The sequence below is a fragment of the Corvus cornix genome, chromosome 20 (assembly GCF_000738735.6).
Source record: "Corvus cornix cornix isolate S_Up_H32 chromosome 20, ASM73873v5, whole genome shotgun sequence".
NCBI lineage: Eukaryota > Metazoa > Chordata > Aves > Passeriformes > Corvidae > Corvus > Corvus cornix.
In genome coordinates, this window is record NC_046349.1 from 7,424,449 (window position 1) to 7,443,754 (window position 19,306).

At 48.2% G+C, this 19,306-nt stretch overlaps 1 protein-coding gene across 3 annotated transcripts; it reads right to left on the reverse strand.

Moving 5' to 3' along the window:
* Positions 1–5,011: 5,011 nt before the first annotated feature.
* On the reverse strand, positions 5,012–19,087 carry TPX2 (TPX2 microtubule nucleation factor). Of its 3 annotated transcripts, none has more exons than XM_039563267.1 (17): positions 18,992–19,087; positions 14,025–14,169; positions 13,634–13,759; positions 13,341–13,449; positions 12,663–12,794; positions 11,868–11,990; positions 11,297–11,430; positions 10,831–10,988; positions 10,242–10,413; positions 9,973–10,111; positions 9,313–9,529; positions 8,996–9,094; positions 8,162–8,338; positions 7,895–8,041; positions 7,233–7,344; positions 6,391–6,557; positions 5,012–5,941 (listed from the first exon to the last, which is right to left on the reverse strand). In XM_039563267.1, exons 2-17 carry the CDS (start codon positions 14,125–14,127, stop codon positions 5,831–5,833), a joined length of 2,226 nt encoding a protein of 741 aa, XP_039419201.1. In that variant the 5' UTR covers positions 14,128–14,169; positions 18,992–19,087; the 3' UTR covers positions 5,012–5,830. The 3 variants fall into 3 exon arrangements, with proteins under 3 accessions (XP_039419201.1, XP_039419199.1, XP_039419200.1); XM_039563265.1 differs by having other exon boundaries at positions 6,391–6,578; XM_039563266.1 differs by lacking the exon at positions 18,992–19,087 and adding an exon at positions 18,872–18,925 and having other exon boundaries at positions 6,391–6,578.
* Between the last annotated feature and the right edge of the window lie 219 nt (positions 19,088–19,306).

A 19,306-nucleotide genomic window follows, 5' to 3' on the forward strand; every position in this document is an offset into this window, starting at 1 on the left:
AGAGGAGGATCCTTTACAGCAGCGGGAGCCGGCCCGCTTCGCCTTTCCCAGCACCTGTTACTGCTGGAGCCCGTTCAAAGGACACGCCACTCTCGCCTGTCCCCCGTGGGCTGGGGACACTCAGAAAAGAGGCAGGGGACAGGGACGGACTTGCCTCCTGCTCCAGCACAGCACCACAGGGAGCGCTGGCACTGGACACAGTGGCACCCCAAAACCATCCCACTGGGGTGGCCTGGGTCAGCTGGACAGGGTCCAGGTAACTAAGGCCCTCCAAGGTGCCCACAAGTGACACAAGGTGGCCACTGGCCAGCCCACGGGGATGGTGGCTGGGAGTAGCTGGTGATGGTGCTGGTCCCCCGTGCTGCTGAGCTGTGGCCAGCTCTGCCCACTGGCGCTGGCCCTTTGGGAGAGCAGCTCCAAGGGACCCTGCGCTCTGTGGGTACGATGTGGCACCACTGGGCACTGCCACTGGGCCTTGATGAAGGTGACAGCAGCTGGGAAGTGGGCACTGGCCAATGGCTGCAGCCGCCCCTAGGAACCAGTTGAAAAACTTATTTTCTGCAAAATCAAGTGTTTTGGGAATCAGGGTAAGAAACAGAGGAGCTGGAGGCTCCAGAGGGGTTGGGCTGTGTGTATGGGTGCTGCACAGACATTGCCAGCTCCTTCTGTGTGTGGGTGCTGCACCCCAGGACACACTTCAGGCACTGCGCAGGGCTGGATCCTGGTGTGTGCTGGAGGAGCAGGGCTCTCCCCAGGGCTGGGCTGGCCGGGTGCCCCCAGGGAGGCTGAGGTTACCCTGGGCTCCTCCAGCCTCAACCCCTGCCAGCTGCCAGCCTGGTCCTGCCTCCCAGCTCCACATCCCACAGCCTCACAAAGCTCAGGTCCTGCCAGACACCAAACCTGGCTGCTTAAACCTTGCTTTGCTTTCTCCTCAGTTTAAACCTCACCTGTGGCAGGGCTGGAGGCTACAGCAGCAAAGGTGGTGGGGAGGCTGCCCTGGCCAGTGCCTTCCCTGATGGAGCTGAGTCAATGCCACCAGCACAAGCAGCAGCAGCCCCCCAAGTGCAGTGCTCACTTTGCCTGCAGCACCTCTCAGGGGGACCAACACTGCCCAGGCAGTGCTGCTGCTCTGCATTGCCAAATCCCAGCTCCCAGTGAAGCACCAGCATGTGTGCCATGGCCTGGGTCAGACTTTGCCAGTGGTTCACATGTGACATCGAAAGCGAGACAAGCCAGGATGGGAGCACAGCTGTTCCCCTGTCCTTGAGGTACTGCTGTCCCACCTGTCCCTGCCCTGGCCTCAGGCACCCACCATCAACAACACCTCGATGCAAGAGCAACACTTGCTCAGCAGGACACAGCTGGGGAATCCTGAGCAGACACGGAGCTCTCTTGCTCCAGCCTTCACAGCTCGGATTTGTGGCTTCAGCAAGGCCAGCTCCTTTTCTAAAATCCATGGCAGGACTTGGAATGTGGTGAGGACCAGCAGGGATAATGCAGGAGCAGGCACACAGCTCCAACTCTCTGATGTGCTGATGCAGTTGAGTAGAAGCAGAGGTTGGAGCATCACCAGCATCCACAGCTCTTGGTGACAATGACACCCATGTGGCCCAGTCCTGGCACAGCCACGGCTCCTGTGATGAGTGGGAGTCCCCCACCTTGGCCTCTGGGAGGGCCACAGTCAGGAATAACTGGTCAGAAGCTGTGCCTGGCCAGCAGGGACTCTGCCCATCGACTGTCATCGCCAACATACACTTTTGGAATTGCCTCTCCCTTCCTCCAGCCAAGGGCTGCCAGGCACCTGGAGGCCACCAATGTCACTTCAGGCACAATCTGCCACCACTCCACGAGCTTTCAGATCTGCACCGTCCTGGCAAACCCCAGGTGGAAGCAGCATATCCATGCCCAGGCATGAGGCAGGAGCCATGCCCCACAGCCCCCTTGGTGCTGTTGGTGTGGTGGACACTGGGATAAAATTCTCCAAGGAGAGCAGGAGCAAGCACCTGGACACTAGCCAGCCTTCCTGGGATGCCTGCAATCTTCCACACTCCCTGGGAGCAAGGCTGGTCTGCACACAAATCCTTGAGACAAGGTGAGGAAGCAAAGCCCTGAGCGTGGGTACTGGGGAGCTATGGTTCTCCAAAGGCAGTGGGTGACCATGGTTTGGCATTATCACAGATAAAATTCATTTGTGGGCAGAGAGAAATAAGCTGAAATGAGACCTTTGGGAGGAAGGAAGTGTAGAATTGAAGGGCAGTATCTGTTGCACTTGGTCCAAAACCACACACCCCAAGGAGAAGCACAGTGCTCTGGGGCTCTGCAAACCAGCCACCACCCCGGTTTCTCAGCCTGGGCTTGGGTTTTTTTTTTCCCCTTCCCATTCAGGAACTTAAGCCAGAGCCTACATTGGCTGCAGCTGGGAAACAGCCTGTCCTGGCACTATCTGGCAGCTCCTCAAGCACGCTGTTCCCTGGCGACGCCGTTGTCACAACTGCGGCAGCACACTTTAACCTTTACGTTTACCCTGGGAAGGGAGGCTCTGCGGGGCCAAAGCCGGCCCATTCCCGGGAAACCCTACACCCCGGCTAAATCGAGCAGCAGGGCAGGCTGAACAACATCCCCACCTGAATCCCAGCCATGCTGCTGAAACACAAACCAGCCAGGCCGTCTGGCTTAACTGCTTCCATCAGTGCCAGGGCTTCCACCGCGAGCTGCCATCGTGTCATGACAGGTGTCAGCAAGGTAATGGGGAAAGACACGGAAAAATCCCAACATCATCAAAAGAGCATCCAGAGCAAGGTGAACACCAGCAGCAGCACCACCAGGGAGTACCAGGACCTGCCCAGGTCCAGGGGTCCTTGCCAGATTCAGGCCAGGTCACACAAGCAGCCACCAATGTTTCCCAGCGGAGACAGAAGGGAGAAACAAAGCTGTGATCTGAGGGCAGCGTCAAGCCTTTTCATAAGAATTTATTCACCAGATAATTTGATCTTGCAATTCAACATGAAAGTCCAGGAAAACATTGTCTGCTTTTTAGTTCCAACTCTAGTCTGTGTTCAGATCAAATTATTTTGATAACAGATTGAGTACAGCTCAACTAGAAAGGGAGCAGAGGAAGATTTTGTACCCAGATCTTCTCCCCTCACCTCCTCCCACTCCTTGCTCTCAAGGCATGCACATACTGGTGATGGGCTTTGAGTACTGGAAGATGAAAATGTTTCTGCAAAAGCCACACAAGGAGAATATAGATTTTACATCAGTTTCTCAACCTACCCTGACTCTAAAGGCAGGTGCTGGAACAGCACTCAGTTAAATCCCAGTCTCTTGCTCCCGGTCCTGTAAATTTATTCTCCCCAGCACTGGAAAAATCACTGACCACCAGTTCCCTGCTGAAGCCTTGGCCAAATCCCATCCTCTCCAACATCCAGCTCCTTCAGGACATGATTTTTATACACTTTGTACACAAGAACAGCTTTCCCACCCTGACACCACTTCCCTCCTAATTAAGAGGACAGGTCCCACACCCCAGCCCGTGAGAACCTGGTGGGTGACTCCAAGCTCATACAAACACCCCAGGCCCTTGGAGGCCCAGCTGCCTGAGGTTCCTGCCCCTGTTTGCAGTGCATGGGGAATACAAGAGGGCATGTTTGGGGGAAGATGTAATGTCTTTTATTAGACCCAAATGATACCATTGGGGAAAAAATACTGCCAAGCTGTCAGGCACACAACCTCTTCCTCAAGGCAGAAGAGGCCATGTAGGGCCATCAGGGAAATCCAGCTGCTTCATCCTTCAGGGATCAGTGGCTGCTCCAGTTCCATGGCCTCATGATCCTGCTTGCCTTCACATTCTTCAGCAGCTCATCATCATTCCAGCTTCCCCCTGACTCATCATAAATATTTGCTGCTCCTGCTGCCCACACGCTGCCTTCTCCAGAGCTGGCACTCGAGGAAAAAGGAAGGGCTCCCTGACAGCAGGTCTGAGGTTCTGTAATGTACTGGGTAGGGACCAGATCACAGGGAACAGCTCCACTGTGACAGAAATGGGGTTAAGGCAGACAGGTCACATGGATTTAGTTTTCAAGAAGAGGATGCTGACATGTCGCTTGTGCTCCAGCCACTCCTGCAAATTTTCACAGCAGCAGTGACAGCAGTTTTTCTGGCTGTCCCGTAACTCTCAGCTCAGTGACACAGGGCTATCAGCAAAGCCAGAAAAACGTGGCTGAAGACAGACTGGGTCAAGCTTTTGGGCCAAGCTCTGCCACAACTACACAAAGATCCTCAAGAGAAGGGAAGGAAAAGCTGAAATTTGAGCAAAAAGGAGCCATATCCAAGCTCACCATTTCCAAGAATCCACACTGCCACAGGGTCATTCATCCTTTAGTGCCAACATACTTCCCCCCAAGCCTCTCATTCTCCAGTTCCTCAGTTACTAACTGCACAAAGTGGGGGTGGCTTTTCCTCTTTTAATCCCAGCACTAAAGTTTTAGGTTGATGCTCTTTGAAACACTCCCATAGAGACCCCAGCTGTTCTGCAATGACATCTCTTGAGCATCACACTTTTTAGGAGAATTCCTGCAGAAACATCATCCCTTGGCTACAATAAATGTTCTTCTTGGAATTTAGGTCTCTAAGGACTTTCTTTCACTGTTACGTCTCTCAATCTAAGGGTAAAATAGCAATTGCTTGATGTACTTTGGCAAGAATGAGACAGCACCTCTAACCATCCCCTTAGCTGGAGTCTAACACCAAGTTTGAACTCTCTTTTTCACCCAAAAATCTGAACAAAAAGCTACACACTCTGGGAGTACTTCAACAGTATACAAATTCAGAAGAAATGAAATCAAATGTTTTTCATAACCACCAAACAAGAAAGTTTATCCAGTTAGGACAAATTAATTCTCAGTTGCCCTTTTCCCCCTTCTCTTCTAAACAGCAGTACAGTAGCAAGCACCCCTGCTTACATGTGTTTCAGCAAGATATAAAGGTAAAAAAATCAGAGCACAATACTAAGTAAGAAATAATTATTAAAACTTTAATCTAGATGTGTCCACTCTTCACAATGCCAGCAGTTTTGTCCTCTAACACATTTGAGCACTTGGGCTATATTTAGCTCTGCTCACTGCCCAAACTGGCCAGAGATGCTGATGGCTCTGTAGCCAAAAGACCTGCACTGGCAGGAGCTGGGGCAGCAGCTTACAGCAGGTCACTTGCCAGATAAATGGTTCCCCAAATAGAATAACTTCAGCTATAAAACAGCAAGATGGTTTAATGCTCTAATAGACACAGAGAACTACTTTAAAGCGTGGGCAAGATTTCTATTTGTGGTCATCTAAACATTAACAAGAAAGGCCAGACCCGCGCTACGCTGGCTTGAAGGAACCTCACATCACTTAACACAATTCAAGCTTAATGCAGACTAAAAGGCTAAAAAACAGACACTTGAAAATAGTCCTTAGTGTACAAACACAAGGCAGCTCTGCCAGATGCACACATCTGTGCGGTCAGCCTTTAATGAAAACTTTTCTGCAGGAAAGGGCTTCAGCCCACTAGCCAGAGACAGCGAGCAGATTAGGAGTTTTTATTTAGTTAGGTACACAATATCCATATGCAATATCAAAACTTAGTTTAGTCTCTAGAGAACACAGAGTCTGTATATGCAGCAAGGCCAGGAGGCACTGCTGGGATGTCATGGGCTCAGGTGGAGTTCAACTACTCAGTACAACAACAGAACCAAACATAAGAGTTCAGACTGAGCAGCCATGGAAAAACAACTGCTCCCTCTCTCCTACCTAGGGAATGGAGAGGGATGCTCCCTCCTGTTATCACATCATCAGCACCGGAATCTGTCTGAGAAGTTGGGAGACTTTGGCATAGTCAGTGGCTGATTGCTGGGCTTCACTTCCAGGCTGCGGTATTTGCGTATTGGGTTTGCCTTGTGAACCTGTGAAAAAATAAATATAAGCAAGGGCAAAACAAAGCCAATGGTTGCAGTTATGATGAAGCTGAAATTTGCAGGTGAGCTGTGGAGGAGGTGAAGGCAGGCATCTGCCTGAGACCACCACACCACCCTGGGCACTGGAGTGAGGGACTGGGAAAATGCACAGCACATGTTGGGGTTGTAGGTTTTACTGAGATCATTCTGCTTTGATAACTACACATATGCAGCTCCGAAACTCAGCCATCTCAGAACAGCTGCCTTCTTTGTTTACATAGTTTTGTAGGTTTGGTTTTTTTAAACCAGTTGTGAAGTTGGTGAGTCGTCAGTTTTGCAAAAGGGAACCGTGGAAAGGCAGTTTGAGCACAGCTCAACAGTGACACTAGCTCCTTAAGGATAATTCCCACATTCCTCTGGGTTGCTTTACAACCCTTGCTCAGAAACAGCTCACTTACCATTTCTTGTCTTAGCTTAGCAATTTCTTCCTTTTCACGCTCCTCTTGTTGCTGCCTGATCTGCTCCTCATACCTCTCCCTTAAGGCTTCTGCATCTGCCAATCGCTTTTCAAATTCTTGCCTTTCTTTTGCTCTTCTTTCTGTTGCCAGCTCAAAGCTTTCAGGAACTACAGAACCAGAAAGGCTCTCTAAGTTTAGAAATAGAGGAGATAACATTGGTTCAAAGACAGTCAGGTAAAGCAGAGCAGTACTAGTGTCAATGGAAGCCTCCCTTTGGAGAGCTTCCCCTTGGCAAGGGTCGTTAGGAGATACCTCCAGGCTTCAGGAAAAGAGAAAACTTTACTCCCAGACGTGAGCAGTGTTAATGCAGACGTCACCCCGTCACGGGTGTTCTCATGGGAGGGAGCAAGCACACAATTGTTAGTACAAACAAGGTTTTGGCTGGTTTTATGCCCTACAAATCTCAGCCTACCCAAGCAGTAGATGCCTTCATCTCATTAGAAACGGGAGGGAAAGAGTGACAGTGCTGCAGAAATGCCAGCTGTCTCTGCAGGGAGCTCCTCACATTCTCAGTACCCTTATCCTGAGCTGGCAGACATCAATCATCTGCCAATTGCAGCAGAGCTGCTAAATACAGCTGCCATGCTAGAGCAGGACAGGGGGGTGGAGAGGAAATCCCCCTGCTCCCAAGGGACACAAGCTGTTAGGCAATTAGTTGATTAAATGCAAGGCACTATTGGCTGTGCTGATGAAGAAGAGGCAACAGCCAGAAAAAACATCGCTTAATTGCATCATTTCTGAGCTATCAGCCAAGCCCGTGTAGCAAGTACTCATAACTCTACCTGATAACATCTTATGCTCCTTTTTGGGCACAAAAGGCTCCTGGTACATCACTGTGTTGGGACGAGCTTTAAAACAGGCTGCCTCTTTCTGCCTTTTCAAGTCTTCTTTAAGCTGCAAGAGGAAGAGAGCACATCAAGTGCCAGGCAGAAAGAGACCATCTCCCCGTGACCCAGACTCCAGCACTCCCTACACTGGAAAAGCCATGTTGACTTAGTCAAATCATTTCCATAGAAAATTTATTAAAGCCAAAAAGTGGTGTCACTTGTTGCCCAACAGTTTCTTTGCCAAAAATAGCCTGAAGAAAGTTTCAGGTGTCCACTGTAGACTTCTTGTGAGAAAAGCAGTATATTATTTATGTGTCAATATACTCCTGGAGATAGTCAGCAAAGGGATTCAGCTGCACAGAGCTGCTGCTTAGAAAACACCCACAGCTGCTCGTACAGTTGTGGTAAATCCCATCATTTACCACAAAGTGAGAAAAATAAAAAAAACCCCATTGACCAATCCTTAACCCACAGCCCAAGTCTCATGCCAAGTACAGAAAAAAATTGTTGCTCAAACTCAGCTACTGATTCAGTTCAAGCAGGACACTTTCTGTAGTCAACCACAACCCCATCAGCTGCTTTAAGTCTGGTCATTCCTATTATCCTTTTCATCCTACCTGCTGTTTCCAGCTCTGGAGCTTGGCAGCTCCCCGTTCATCCACCTGCAGATGGAATGGCTCAGGCTGAGTTGGGGTTTTGACCTTCTTTTCTGGCAGTTTAACTTGGTCAAAGTAAGGCAGAGGCAGTGCTTTGAACTTTGGCACCTGAAATAAACAACTCAAAATATTTCTTGTCCTTTCCTTGGAAGTTTAATAGACAACAGCAAATCCTGCCACACTGTTTTTACTGAAGGAGTGGAATCCAAGGTAGCTTTTAATTCTTACCTCTTCCTTTTGTAGTTCTTCTATTTTTTTCTCTTTTTGTATTTGTCGCTCTCTGTCCCGGGCGTCGAAAGAGAAGGGGCAAACTTCCACGTGCCTCTGCTCTGGCATTTTGGGTTTGAAGGGCACTCCATAATGTGGCATAGGATTAGCTTTGATCACAGCCACCTCCTCTTTTTCCTACAGGGATATTAGCATTAGGATCTGATGTTTTACTTTTGTATAGGCTGCAATTCCTGCCAAGCAAAGCCACAAAGAGCTTTGAATGCACTCCTTTAATAAGGGGCACACAAACAGTGGACACTGCAAAAATTAGGAATCCTAAAAGGACCAATTTACTGGCAGCCTGAACCACAGGCCCAGTTTTTCCTTTTTTGAAGCCACTCTCAATTCTAGTACTCATCCAAATTAGACTGTAATTATTTAATATCCTCTTGACAAGAAGGAAAGGAAGAAAGGTGTGAAGCTTTCAAAATCCTGCTCCCCACCTCAGAGAGAAGAAAGGTCATGTGCAATATCTGCCTTCAGTAACAGAATAGGGAAGGATGAGAAATCTAAGCAGTCCACTTCCCTCATTCATAGCAGCAACACCTCAGAAACCCTTATCAGCACCCTAGCATTTAAATTATTTTATTTTTAAAAATAATTCAGTTTCTGTAAAATGAGCAGCAATAACCAGATTGCTTGAAGTGAATGGCACAGGCAAAGGTAACCCTGGAGGAACTGCTCACAAGAGGGAAGGGGCATCCAGCCCCAGAGCATCCCACCCACATCCAGAAGCATGGCAGGCACCACAGTGGGACCTGGGCCTGGCTCCAGCCTCATCACAATTGTTACCTTTTCTTCCTCTCTGCCAGACACACGGGTTCTGCTTTTCAAGGTGAAGGCTGGAGACTTGGGGACTGTAACAGGAAGTGCTTTCTTTTCTGGAACACCCTGTTCAGAAGAGCCAGCAAGGAGTTACCCAAGGCCAAGTGCCAAGAACACAGGACAGGAGAAACAACGTGACAGCACAGGACATAGCCATTGCAGTTCTTACCTAATGACAGACACTGTTTACTAAGATCATTAAACACATAATGCCACATAGCTACAAGCATTTTGAAGCTCATTGCCACTCCAGTTCCAAGCCTGGGTGTTATTAAACTTCTTACCACAACATCCTCCAGGATTTTTGTGGGACATGGCCTGGAATGGAATTCGAAGCGCTCTTCCTCCTGCTGCTTCTTACTCTCACGCTCCTGAATCCTTTTTTCTATTTCCAGCTGAAAGCCGATGGGTTGGGTGAGCTCCTTCACAGCAGGTTTCTTGGGCAGGAGCGGCCCACTCTCGAAGATTTTGTGATTGACTTCTCGTGCTTTGAATTTGTACCTATGCAGGAATAATAGAGACAGTCACCAATTGTACATTAGTGCACAGCTGTAGTTAGCAATTCCTCCTTTGCCTTTAAAACAGCAAGATTAATAAGTAAAATCTTGCAGATTGTTTTCCTAGAAATCCAAACCTTTGCCTACAGGCAAATTTTGAAGTGCATGCAGGCTGCATTGCTATATTGGGTTTACTTTACTCATCAGAAGCTGTATTCAATCCAAGATCAGGTCTCCTAAAAGCACTTCCTTCAAAATTAATTGTTTATATTTCACTTCCCTACAATCAGAGCTAAAGAATTATGAACACCGTAAAGGAATATCAATGGTGTATGCTCATTCTTTTACACAAAAGGGTATTCCAGAGAAGTGATATTTTGGTATCTGTAAAATATTTCCAGTGTGATACAGTCATCCCCTGGAGGACTAGAGTAAGCCTTTACTTACTGCTGAATTTTCTCTATCTCCTCCTCTTCTAACTCTGCGGCAGTTTTGCAGGTGACAGGTCTCAAGCGGTGCTTTGTTCGGAGCACTGGTGTTTTGGGGTGTGTGATCCGAGCCTTCACCGGCTTTCCTGAAACTGAGCCTACAAATTCAAGTCACAGAGACTAGCAGTTAATGGCAAGGCCTGCAACAAACACAGGCCATTTGCTCAGAGGAGTCAAAGCATCTCTTGCTCTACCACCACATCTGTGGACACAGCCAGGACCACTCACCTTCCTCAGATTTCCTGCTCCTCAAATGGTAACGAGGGGGTGTGCGTTTTTGGAATGCTTCTACCTGCTCAGCAAAGGACACATACTCTGTTGTGGCTTCTTCAAGTTTTCTTTTGTTTCCCTGGGACAGATTGAAAGGTTTGGGGACAGTGGGCCCCTTTGGCATTCGCACCTGGAGACAGAACACCACAGTCAGTATTGGCCAGGAGGCTTTGATGACATTTCCTATCCCCATGGATGCACAGTATTTGTCCCTTCCTCTCACTGCAAAGAAGTTAACACTTCACATTAAGCACAAGTGTTAACAGTCTGAACATGCACAAGTTATATTGGGAAACTGTATCGAGCAGATTAAGGCATGAAGTGGAATGACTGGAAGATCTGACACTAAAGGGCTCCTTTTTCCACAAGGTTTCTTTGGAGTCTTGTGGCAACACAGACACACAGGAAGTTTGCAGTCAGGTTTGCACAACACCTGCCTCTCCTGCGGTAACCTCTCTGTGGGTCATCAGCCCAAGCATCGCACAAGCAGCAGGGAGGTGATGGCAAGAATCAGTGAGCTGAGTGCTGGCAACACTCTGGCTCTCACCGGAGAAGGGGGATGCTTCCTCAGTACTGCTGCAAAATCCAGCTCCTTGTACTCATTCCCAGGCTGGCTTTCCACATTCTGTTTAATTCTATTCTCCGTGCAGAAGTGGAAATCAATTGGCTTCGTTACTTGACCAGCAGGTCTCTTCATGGGTTGTCCTAGAAGAAAAGCACATGTAAGGACTGGAAGCCTCTTGGTGTGGGGTAGGATTCATGGAAATAAAAATAGCATTTAATTTCTAACAACTAGGTAAGGTTTTAAAGAACTCATCTTTAACTTTTCAAAACATGACATAACCCAAACACACCTGTTTCCAGGCAGTTTAGGGGCTGATCTACAGTAAAGAGCTCCTAATATTTATTGCAAAGTCTGGAATGCTTGTTTTCAAAGGTACTTGCACAGCTCTGTGCAGCACTCTCCAGCTGAACCCAACACAGCTTCATTCTGCAATTCAGGCACAGCCCACCTGCTCCAGCAATAGCTGCTTTCAGATACTCCTCATTCTTCTTCCGCAGCTCCATAACCTCCTGCTGCAACTGCTGCATCTTTTCCAGCTCCTGCTCCTCTGTACTCTTCTGCTTGCTAGAACGTTTGGTCCTCCTGCAGAAGCACATTAGAAACTAAGATATGCCTTCCTGCTTCCCTGATTATTAGCATGATGTTAGTGCAAGGAACATGCTTATCTCCAACATCACTGCAGGAGCATCACAGGTTGTAAAAACATCCTCTTTAGAACAGATCTGCTTGGGTTTTGTTTTTTCAAGGAATCTCACAGCTAGCTGCTATTCTGCAGACCCATTTGCTGTGTTCATTCTCAATCCGTTAGGAAGAACAACTTTTTCCTCAAAAGAAAAGCAAAAGCTTTCCTGTGCACAGCTTCAGCTGGTGAAATGCATTTCATCCTAATACTGTTGCCTTGACATGGTGTTTACTAAATGTGATACCATCACATGCTAAGTTGAAGCTGAAAACACACAGCCAGGACTGTCACCTAAATCAACTGTGATTAGCAGACAAGTCACAAGAAAGCCACGTACTTCAACATTGTTGGCGTGGAGGGCATGGTCAGTTTGCTTTTCCCTCTCCCTGGGGAGAGGTCAGAATCCTGCAGGGGCTCTGTCTTTGTGGATGCTTCTGTCACCTTTTCTCTGCTGCCAGAACTAAGAAAACAAGTTGTTAGGGCAAACCCCTGGAATTAACTGTGTTCTAAGTAAATGACCACCTGCAGTTCTCACCACCATGCATAACCATCCCAACACCTGGTGAGGTCTAAGGTATGCCAGGCTGGCCTTATCTCACCCCAGGCCCAGGTATAGACCATCCAGCTTTCCCTGGTACTCCAAGGTTGCAGAAGGGAAGATTAATTACTGAGTTTTTGGAGAAGGGAGGTATACTGTAGATCATTGAGGTACAGTGGTGTTTCAAAGATCACACTTCAATTTCCTGACCTCAAGCTTATCACCATATGATACTTCAGCGGTTAAGTTAATTTGAGAAATATTTTAGCTGTGACTCTTTCATAGCTAATGACTGCCTGATGACTTCCTGATGGATAAGTTCAGACAAATTTAAAGCTAACTGACAGACACTGAGTAAGGAGTAAGAAGGTGAAGAAGCCCATGCTTGTTTCATTCATATCTCTACCTCCAAACAGAGCAATTCCTTCAGCATTTACAGCCATTTCTTGTTTACAAAACCAGTATCAGCAACCAGTTCCAGCCACCACCCCCTAACCTTCCTGTAGGAACCTTCTCAGCCAGGTGGAAACCCTTTCCAAAGGAACAGTTGTATTCCTTTTCCCAGCTCTAAACAGAAGGACTTGGATGACATACATTCTCATTTTCTTCAAGGGTGGAACCTCTTCCTTATTATCTGAGGCATTAGCAATTCTCTCTGCTTTGATTCTGCCCGGCTGCTTGCGCTGCTGGGTTTTCCCCTGCTTTGTAGCCAGTCTCCTGCCCGCTCTAGAGTAGAACAGAAAGCAGAGGTCAGTTTTCCCACAGATCTGAGGAGACACCTGACCTGGATAACACTTTTTATGTCAGTGTATCCCCTAACTCCACCATACAAATTATGTTTAACACAACAATCCAAATGCAGCACGATTTATTAAAGTTTAACAACCCATAAACTAAATATTTTTTGCTATATATGAGCATGCAGAGCCCCTTGCATTCATATCCAGAGTGAGTTCTGCCCAAGTCAGGCAGATATAAACAAAGAAACTTTATAAGCCACCTCAGTTTCAGATATCCTCACATACCAGAAGGTCCTGGTGCTGCCGAGTCTCATTTGACAAGTATGTGAGACACTGCATTACATTTCCACCCTGGAGACTGTCCCTCCAGCTTAGCCAGCAGATCAGGTGTCTCCATACACGATCTCCATACTGGAGAACTCCAGCCCCACAGGATGCCCCAAGAACAGCTAGAACTGCAGATCCTGAGAGCAAGGACCTGCTTAGTTACACCATCATCAATCATTGTACAAACTGAACACAAGTATTTCACCTCTGAGGGGCCTCTGCAGGGGCAGCAGCTGTCCAGGTTGCCAGGGACCCAACAATATTCTGAGAGACTGCTTTGGCCTGGGCACATTCTGCTTCACCATTGCTTTCACCTGAGAAAGGGGCAAGTGTCAGCTCATCTACATACACAGAACAACACCAAGTAAAACCACATGAGACCTTGCAGAAAAGAGTTTATGAAGATGGCCCCACAAAAGCCAGACAAGAGGCCTTTCCATTTGGCCAGCGAAAAGCCGGTAAAATTTATCCCCTCCCTGCCACACCACACCAGCTTACTCATTGCTACTTCTTGTGATGGGACAGAAGACAGAATAACATCAGGCTTTGAAAAAGCAGGGCTGCTGTGTGAGGCCTTTGCCAGATTTTCTGCAGGAGGGACATTCTCCAGATTGGCTTCTCGGTCTGTAAGGAGAGAAAGACTTTCACTATACATACTGTTAGGAACTGTTAACAATACCCCAGAATATCATTATGAGGTTAACAAAGTCAAGTTACAGATGACAAAATTTAAACGCAAAAAAAAAAAACAGAACAAAAGAAACCCCATGCATGATTAATGATGCAGTTAACAGTGTGATTAATTGGCACAGAAGCCAGGCCCAAAACAAGGGTCACACCAAGGTGTCATCCAATGAGGAAACCACTCAAGGAGTTGGAAGCAACTTACCAAACCAGGAGTCTGCATTGTATACATCATCCTCACTCAGAGTTGCAAAGTTGATGCAGATGTTTGGGACATCAAAAGAATAACGGGATTCTGGCTTAGACATCTTCACAGCCACACTGTCCCCAGGAATCCTCTGCCTGCACCACTAGAGACATTGAGACAACAGGGTATTAGTGGAATCATCCCCCACCTCTTTTCCTCTGCAGGGTTTCTAGGGACAGGCATTGGGACAGCCTTTGGTACATCCCCCCTTCTTGCACTTCACACCTTAGGGTAGAACTCATGAGCCATGCAGAGTTTTATTCTACTGCTGATCTGCAAAGCTAAGGAGACTTTACCACTGTTGAGATTTGCAGGTTCAAAACTGTCAGAAAGATCAAGTTTTGACAGGGATTAGAAATATAGACAAATAGAATTGTATTTTTTAAGAGGAAGTAAATTATAAAGCTTTTCCAGAGAGCCATTGATTTGCACTTTGTTCCCTCACCACACACAAAGAAGAGGCCTCACCCTTACAGGATTTACAAAGCTGATGAGATTCACTCTAGAGCACCGCAATGCACAGCCTCTCTCCCTCTCTGAAGGGCTATAAACAAGAACTAATGACACAAAGCTGCTCTTCTATCGAATAAATTGATTTTCAAAGCAGGAAGAGGGCTCTGTAGAGCATTGTTACCGGGCAAACAGTCAGAAGGAGGGCAATGTCAGGCCTCTTGCATTCCATAACACTAGCCTGAGGCTGGCCAGGCTATAAACAAACTGAGCACTGTGACCCATGTCAAACAGTCCCTGCAGCTAATTAATGAAGCACTGACAGCAAGAGGAGTCCCTGTGTCAACAGGTGATATTAAACTCAACAGGAACAGGAATAAAGCCAGTGACAAAGTTATAAACCCTGAAATTACCAGAAAACCTTTTTTGCAAAGGTGCTTTTGTGATGCCTTGAACAGCTGTGAGGCAAAGCTCGCAAGGATGTTATAAAACACTCCCCAAGGAAATCACCTGAACTTTGCTTTTATGAACCCAAGCAATTCCAAAGCAGCATATTCCTAATCCACAGAGCCTCAGCCCTAAACCACCTGTCTAGGCAGACCACACATGGTTCAAAACCCAGATGGTGTTTCCCAATAAATAACAGAATGGTCAAGAGTAAAGCAAAACAGGGTTTAGGGGGTACCACACTGGTCACAACCACTGGCTCCCAAGGATGGGTGCACCAAGAAGCCTCTAGCTCCCCAGAGCAGAACTGTGATAGTTAAAGGAAAAAATGTCATCAGAGAAGCGCCAGCTACACAGCTGGGAAGATGTCAAGGTAGGGCCCAAAGAAGGCAAACAGAAGAATTGGAGCCAAAACCAACTGTAACTGAGCTTGAGACACGGCTGGAATCAAATGCTTTCCTACTGCCCTTAATCAAGATAGAATTTCTGTCAACACTTTAGACTTTTTTTAAAAATCAAATGCGTCATCTGCATTCTCCCCTCACCCTCTCCAGTCAGAGGCAGAGCTCTGGGCATCATGTTTCACAGCTACTTGTGCCCACTGCTACACTGCTGCAGTTTCCAGCTTTTTACTGTGTGGAGTCCATATTCTTCCATAGTGTCACCACCCTCATCATTGAGGTCATTGCTGACCCCTTCTCTCTCCCCTCTATCCCAGACAGAAGAGAATACTCAGGAAAACAAAAGGATTGTATCATTGCCTCAGTTTCACACTCTGTTTCTTGAAAGAGACAACAGGGAGGTAAAAGTTATTATGACTGAACTCCAGAGAGTCCATTTCAGTCAGATGAACTCATGGCATCCACTTCTCAAATCCCTACATATCCTCCAGGTCCTGCCCAGAACAGGATTGACGGTGAAGCTGCAGTTCACTGAAAGGCATCCCGCTCCTCCGCCCACCAACTCAGCTAGGACAGGGATCAGCCAGGAATGCTGCGGTGATTTATCGCTCCTGTGCCCACCACAAGGCATCTGCAATCCCAACAGGCTCTGCCAAGCACAGCCCGACACCCGCTGCCCGCTCCCTGCACGCATTTTAAAACACCCGGTGGTGATTTTGACAGCACAACCACATTTATCTCAATACAAAATTCTTTCTCTCCACCGCGGCATTCATCCACCAGGAGGGAGGCGTGGAAATTTTTCCTCATTAATAGGGACGTTCCCTAATTAGCAGGCACTGCGTGCATTTCCCCAAGCGTGATTACAGGCATGCTGTAATCCTACATGGATTTAAAGCATGACCCTGCTCTCCCCCACATTCATCACCTCCTGTGTCGACACGGGTGTCTGGAGCAGGCCAGCCAGGGAACCCTCACCCCTGTTCTGCAGGATCAGCTTTCACCTGGTTTGCAGAGCTGCTGGGGCAGGAAAGGAGGGTCTGATCTTCTCGCTTGCAAAAACACCCCAAATTCCTTTTATAAAGGAACTACTTAATTAAAACCTTAGTTTTCTTTCTAGGTCTGCTCTCTCACTGACCTAAATATGCCTCCAGAGCAGCACAGCCACATCCACCTGGAGGAATAGGCAGTGGGTTCCTCTGGACATCAGGTTTCTTTTGAGTAACTACACTTTGGCACGTTCCAGAAGAGTGCCTTGGCATGGTTTAGATTAGTTAGCTTTGAAAAAGGATTACACTAAATTGGAACAAGCATTCCTATCCCAGAATAAGACTGATCCAACAGCAAGTGCAATAGGTATTTTGGAATAACTTCACACCTCACTCTAATCCAAATTAGCTTTAAGATACCGACACAATTCCATCACGGATGTGTTCAGCATCTTTTTCTCGATGTAGTTGTGAATTTTGTGCCAACAGCACCCACTGTCTAGACAAAGGAGCCTCCCAGCCATACAGGCCATGGTGTTGGGAGATAGGATGCAGCATTCCAAGATGAGAACTCAAGGTCAGAGGGAGAGAGAATGGAGGAGTTTGAGTTTGGAAGAGTAGCAAGGACAGAATGATAGTGATAGGGACACAGACAGGTTGTGACATGACAAGTGGGAATAGCTTCAAACTAAAATATGAGAGATTTAGATTGGATATTAGGGAGAAAGCCTTCCCTGTGAGGGCAGTAAGGCTCTGGCAAGGGTTGCCCAGAGAAGCTGTGGCTGCCCCATCCCTGGAAGTGTTGAAGGCCAGGTTGGATAGGGCTGGTCCAGTGGAAGGTGTCTCTGCCCATGATGGGGGGGTTGGAACAAGATGAGCTTCAAGGTCCCTTCCAACACAAACCAGTCTGGATCCCAAGGAGGGCAGAGAGATATGCTCTTTCTTGCCACCTTGCAATGTAGATAAGGCCCTGGTGAACTGGAGATGATGCCTTATCACGACACAGCACTGGAGCTTCACAAGTTACAGGTGTTACTTGTGGCAAATCCTAACAGGATCAGAAAGCAGAAAAAACAACAGCAGACACACAAGAAGGCTATTCTAAGCTACATCAGCAGATAAACACAAAGCAATCTGATCCACATGCCTCAAAAACCAAGACGTGCAACCAGGAATAAGCAAGAAGAGCTTCCCCAAGGCTGAGGCAGCTGCATGGGAATGTGCTCCAGCAATTCCAGGGCTTTCTGCTGGGCTTCAGCACCAGCTGCCACTTAAACACAGGATGCTGCACTAACCAGGCAGCTTTAATTCAGCCTGGCAGCTTCTTTATTGTCCTGCAAACCAGAGTTTTCCATTCCTTTTATTGGGATAATAACCCAGACAAAGTTCCTGAATGTTTTTCAGGGGTTAACATGTAAGTTGGAGCATTAGAAAGGGCTGTAACTCCCTCTCTGAAGCTACAGTCCTGTCACCACAGCCTGGTTAGAACCATCCCACCACAAAGCCATCACCGGAACTCCCTCTGCATGATGCCAACAGCTTCAGAAACTCATCCTTCACCCTTACTTTTCCCTGAGCAGGGTTAAGTGAACACTTACAACACACTCTGCATCTACAGCTTCTCCCTCTTCTCATGCCCCTTACTCAAAGTTCAGCAGAGCTTTTCTGCAGTACAAAATCAACACTGGATTCGTCATCCCCCAGAACACTGCTGTTCCATCATTTAATGTTCAGTCTGGGAGAAAAAGCCTTTAACTCGCCCCAGGTGAGAAATAAGCCCGCAGAGAGCTCCGCAGACCCCCCCCACCAGCGGCAGCCAACGGAGGGGTGAAGTGCTAGCACAGCCTTTGCTCTGCTAACGGCCCAGACCCGCCCCCATTCCCAAAAATAAACAGCCCCGACATCGCGTGCTCCCTAAAAAAGATCCCACAAGTTTCAGAAGACATGAAGATGGGACACTCTAAGAATAGACGTTCAAGGAAAAGTAAATTATTTTTAGCTAGTATAACCTCAACTAACTGTTAGATTAAGTTGAAGGTCCTTTAGTTTTAAAAAAAAATATCCTAATAAAAATAGCTCCCCTAATGCTTTTTCTGTTACTTGGGCCAGGTTTTCGCTGGTTTGCTTCCCTCCTTTTCTCGGGAAGCAGGATTTGGCCTGAGGAGAATTAACAGATATTTACATCGTGAAATACAGAGTTTTATCGCATTTCGCGATTGTTTAAAGACTTAAAACTTTATTTCACGCCCGAGGCACCCACCCCACCGTAAGGCACACGCCTCGCGTTCCAGTACCGCGATCCCACCCGGAGAGCGGGAACCCCCCGCCACGGCTCCTCCAGCTGCCGGCCGGGGGCCCCGGGCTCAGCTCCCCCGAGGAACGACGGGTTCGCAATCAGCCCCCAGGGCTCCGTTACGAGCCCGCCCGCCAAGCACCGCGACAACGGCTCTGGCCACGGGCTGAGCGGCCGGAGCCGCCTTCCGCCTCCCAGCCGAGACCTCGGCTCCGTTACCAATACCTGGGCTCAGAGAACAGCCGCGTAGCCACGGCCGGAGCGAACGACCAGATGTGGGGAAGGGCTGAGGGTCGGGGAAGGAGGGCGAGGCCAGGAGTGCCCGGCCGAAGCCCCCAGACTCACCTCGGCAGCGCCGCCGCCACCCCGCGCGGCCGCTCTGCTGCCGCCGTTAACGGATTTCAAACAGGGCTCGGCCGTCCGAACCCACCAATCAACGCCCGGCTCACGCCCTTAGCGCGCGCTGATTGGCCGGGCCGCCTGGGGACCCGGATAAGCAGACCCCGCGCAACGCAGTTGCACTCTCCCTGCAAAGCCTGATGGGAAATGTAGTAATTGTGTGCTCGGACAGCGCCACAATGACCGGGCGAGAACCGAACCACAACTCACATGACGCACTACGGGACACACTGGGCCAATCGGGAAAGGCGATACTCTGAG